General features: G+C 56.0%; 1 protein-coding gene across 1 annotated transcript in view; it reads right to left on the bottom strand.

The window, feature by feature from the left end:
• Nucleotides 1-3890, bottom strand: part of LOC104536208 (epiplakin-like) — a gene marked incomplete at its 3' end in the record, with an annotated part of 7598 nt that overhangs the window by 289 nt on the left and 3419 nt on the right. Inside the window, exons 3-4 of the mRNA XM_010178765.1 lie at nucleotides 1001-3833; nucleotides 5-751 (exon numbers count right to left, since the gene is read on the bottom strand). Of these exons, the coding sequence (XP_010177067.1) occupies nucleotides 5-751; nucleotides 1001-3833 (3580 nt within the window). The remainder of the gene's footprint in view (nucleotides 1-4; nucleotides 752-1000; nucleotides 3834-3890) is intronic.

Genomic DNA, 3890 nt, shown 5'->3' with positions numbered 1-3890 from the left:
TCGCCTGCAGCATCAGCAGCCCCGTGTCCGGGTCGGGCACGCAGCGGCGCAGGAGCTGCAGGTAGGTGAGGTTCTCGTGGGTGTTGGGGTCGAAGAAGCCCTTGGTGTCTTCAGAGGGGTCGCACAGGATCTGGTTGACCTCCTGGTCGAAGTAGCCGCGCTTGTAGGCAGCCTCCACGGGCAGCCGGTGGCTGTGCACGGGGTCGATGATGCCACCGGTGGCGACCTGGGCCTCCAGCAGGCGGATGCCGTGCTCCCTGACGATCAGCTCCTTCTTCATGGCCTGGAAGAGGGAGATCTTTTGTCCTGTGTGGGGGTCGGTGTAGCCCGTGACAGCTCTCTCTGCAGATAGAAGTTTTTTCTGTAGCTCACTGCCCACCAGCCCGGCCGAGACGGCCTCGTCCACCGAGAGCTTCTGGTTGGTGAGCGGGTCCACCAGGAAGCCGGTGGCGGCCTGCGCCTCCAGCAGCACCAGGGCTGTCCCTGGCCTCAGGATGCCCTTCCACATGGCCTGGTAGATGCTCATCTTCTCCATCTTGCTGGGGTCGGCCTTGGAGGGCACCAGCACGCCGGCGATGCAGCCCGTGCCCTCAAGATATCGTCTCACACTCTCCATTTGTGCTATTTCTTGTGCCGTCTGTTTTCCTTCGTGGAGTTTTTCCATCGTTTCCTCTGTAATGATCTGTGCGTTGAGCAGTTCGGATGCTGTTATTCGTTGTCTGAGTCCTTGGAACCAGACGTCGCTTCTGTCCTCTTCTTTTTCTTTAATGATCTTTAGTATTGTCTCAATGATCCCTTGTATAATGTGGTGGGATTTCTCCTTATATTTTCTCACCAGCTCTTTTCTTTTCTCTTCCGTGATGTACTCAGAGCAGAGAAGCTCCCACAGTGATAACACTTGTCCTTTGTATTTTCCAATGGGCACTTCTACCTTTGTGCATAGGAGGGCGTTTTTTGTTTGCTCATCAATGTAGAAATAGTCGTCTTCCTTTTCCATCACCTGCAGCAGGTACAAGCTGGTGTCCCTGTCTTTGGCACATCTCTGCAGGAGCTGACTGTAACTGATTTTCTCGTGAGTGTTTGGGTCTATAAAAGCTTTGCTGCCGTGATCTGGATCAGAAAGGAGGAGAAACATATCATCATCCAAGTGGCCACGCCAGTACGCCACCTCCACGGGCAGCCGGTGGCTGTGCACGGGGTCGATGACTCCGCCGGTGGCGATTTGGGCCTCCAGCAGGCGGATGCCGTGCTCCTTCGCTGCCATCTTCTCCTTCATGGCCTGGAAGAGGGATAATTTCTTTCCCGCCTGAGGATCTGTGTATCCTGTCACAGCTTTCTCTGCCGACAGCAGCTTCTTCTGGAAGTCGCTGCCCACCAGCCCTGAGGAGACGGCCTCATCCACGGAGAGCCTCTGATTTTTCAGTGGGTCAATGAGAAAACCGGTGGCAGCCTGCGCCTCCAGCAGCCCCAGTGCACATTGCTCTGTCAGGAAGCCCTTCTTCAGGGCCTGGTAGATGCTCATCTTCTCTTTCCTTGACGGGAGCAGGACCCCAGCAATGCATCCCGTGCCATGCAGATACCTCTTGACGTTGTCCCTCTTTGTGAGGCTGGCAAGCGTGAGACTCCCATCCTGCAGCTGATCCAGAGTTTTCTTGTCGATTATCTCAGAGTCAAACAATTCGGACACGGACACATCCCCCCGGAGCCCTTGTACCTTGAGGGCTTCTGCTCTGCGCTCCGTATCCTCGATTATTTTGAGGATGAGGGCTGTAAGATCTTCCAGCGTGAGGGTCTTGTATTTGTACTGCATCACGAGTTCTTTCCTTTTCTGCTCGGAGACGTAATGAGAGCAGAGAACTTCCCAGATGGAAACTCTTTGGCCCTTAAACTTGCCAATTTTCACTTCAAGGGGCTTTGAGCGCAAATCCTGTTTAGTAAACTCATCGATGTAGAAGTACTTTCCTCCTTCCCGCACAACCTGTAGCAGGTGCAACCCGGTCTCTGAATCTTCAACACATCTCTCCAGGAGCTGCATGTAGGTGAGGTTCTCGTGGGTGTTGGGGTCGAAGAAGCCCTTGGTGTCGTCGGAGGGGTCGGAAAGGACCTGGTTCATCTCCTGGTCGAAGTAGCCGCGCTTGTAGGCCACCTCCACGGGGATACGGTGGCTGTGCACGGGGTCGATGATGCCGCCGGTGGCGATCTGGGCCTCCAGCAGGCGGATGCCGTGGCTCTTCACGATCAGTCCTTGGTTCATCGCTTCAAACAGGGACATTGGGGCTTTTGTGTAGGGGTCGGTGTAGCCCGTCACGGCCCTTTCTGCACAGAGCAGCTTTTCAAAAATCTCCCCTCCAATCAGACCTGCAGTTAACGCTTCCTCCACCGAAAACTTCTTGTTCTTCTCAGGGTCGATGACGTAGCCGGTGGCAGCCTGCGCCTCCAGGAGCACCAGCGCCGTCCCTGGCCTCAGGATGCCCCTCCTCATGGCCTGGTAGATGCTCATCTTCTCCTTGCTTGGCTGTATAAGGACCCCTGCTATGAAATTGCTGCCCTCCAGGTACCTGCGGACAGAGTCCATTTCGGTGACTTCTTTGACCGTTTTCTTGCCCTGGTTGAGCTCGTCGAGGGTTTTCTTGTCTATCAGTTGAGACTGGAAGAGGTCACTGGCCGATACTTTTTTCCTCAGGCCCTTGAATGCAATCTTCTTGCCTTGTGTCTCGGTCTCGTTGATGATCGTGGTGACAGTTGCAATGATTTCGTGCAGCACTTCGGTATTCTCGTCTTTGTACTTTTGCACGAGCTCTCTTCTCTTGCTCTCTGAGAAGTACTCGGAGTTGAGGAGGTCCCAGACTGACACCGTCTGTCCTTTGAACCGCCCTACGTTGACACAAACGGTCACGGATTTCAGCACCTCCGTGGTTTGTTCATCCACACAGAACATCGCGTTTTCGGTCAGAGGGAGGAGCCAGAGACCCGACTCGGCCTCCTGAATGCATCTGTCCTTCAGCTGCTGGTAGGTCACGTTCTCCTTTGTGTTTGGATCAAAGAAGACCTTGGTGCTGTCATTCAGCTGCGAGAGGGTTTGGTTCAGGTCCTCATCATAGAAGCCGTATCTGCACGCGGCCTGGAGCGGAAGGTGATGGTGGTGAATGGGATCGATGACCCCTCCGGTGGCCAGCTGGGCCTCCAGCAAGGGAACAGCATCTGCCAAGGGGACCAGCTCTTTCCGGAGCGCTTGGCACAGCGAGATGGTGCTCCCCGTGTAGGGGTCGGTGTAGCCGGTCACTGCCCTCTCAGCCAGGAGCAGTTTCTCGCAGAGCTCTTCACCAACCACAGCCGCTTTCACGGCGTCCCTCACGCTGAGCCTCTGGTTTGTCGCTGGGTCGGCCAGGTCTCCCGTGGCTGCCTGAGCTTCCAGCAGCCTCAGCGCAGCCCCAGGGAGGAGGAGGTTGTTTTTCATGGCATCGTAAAAGCTCATCTTCTTTTTGGATGCCTCTATGAACACCCCGGCGATGCTGCCCGTGCCCTGCAAGTACCTCTTCACGCTCTCCATCGCAGCCACTTCCTCGGGCGTCCTGATGCCCTGAGCCAGTTCTTCGAACGTCTCCTCGGTGATGATGCCAGCATCCAGCAGCCAGACTGCAGGGACACTGCCCCGCAAGCCTTGCAGGGCGATGTGGGTGCGCGCTTTCATCTCCATCTCCCCAACCAGCCTGAGCACGAGAGCCACCAGCTGCTGCAGAGACATCTCCTCCGACCGGAACCGCTCCACCAAGTCACTCCTCTGCTCCTCGGTGAAGTACCCGGAGTGGATCAGCTCCCAGAGGGAGACCCCTCTTTCCTTCACCTCGGTTTCCTTGAAGATCCGCTGGATTTGCTCGTCGGTGTAGGCA

The sequence above is a fragment of the Mesitornis unicolor genome, unplaced genomic scaffold (assembly GCF_000695765.1).
Source record: "Mesitornis unicolor isolate BGI_N332 unplaced genomic scaffold, ASM69576v1 scaffold31002, whole genome shotgun sequence".
NCBI classification, from domain to species: domain Eukaryota; kingdom Metazoa; phylum Chordata; class Aves; order Mesitornithiformes; family Mesitornithidae; genus Mesitornis; species Mesitornis unicolor.
Note: the sequence above shows the minus strand (reverse complement) of the source record. Positions and strands in the feature narration are given on the sequence as shown.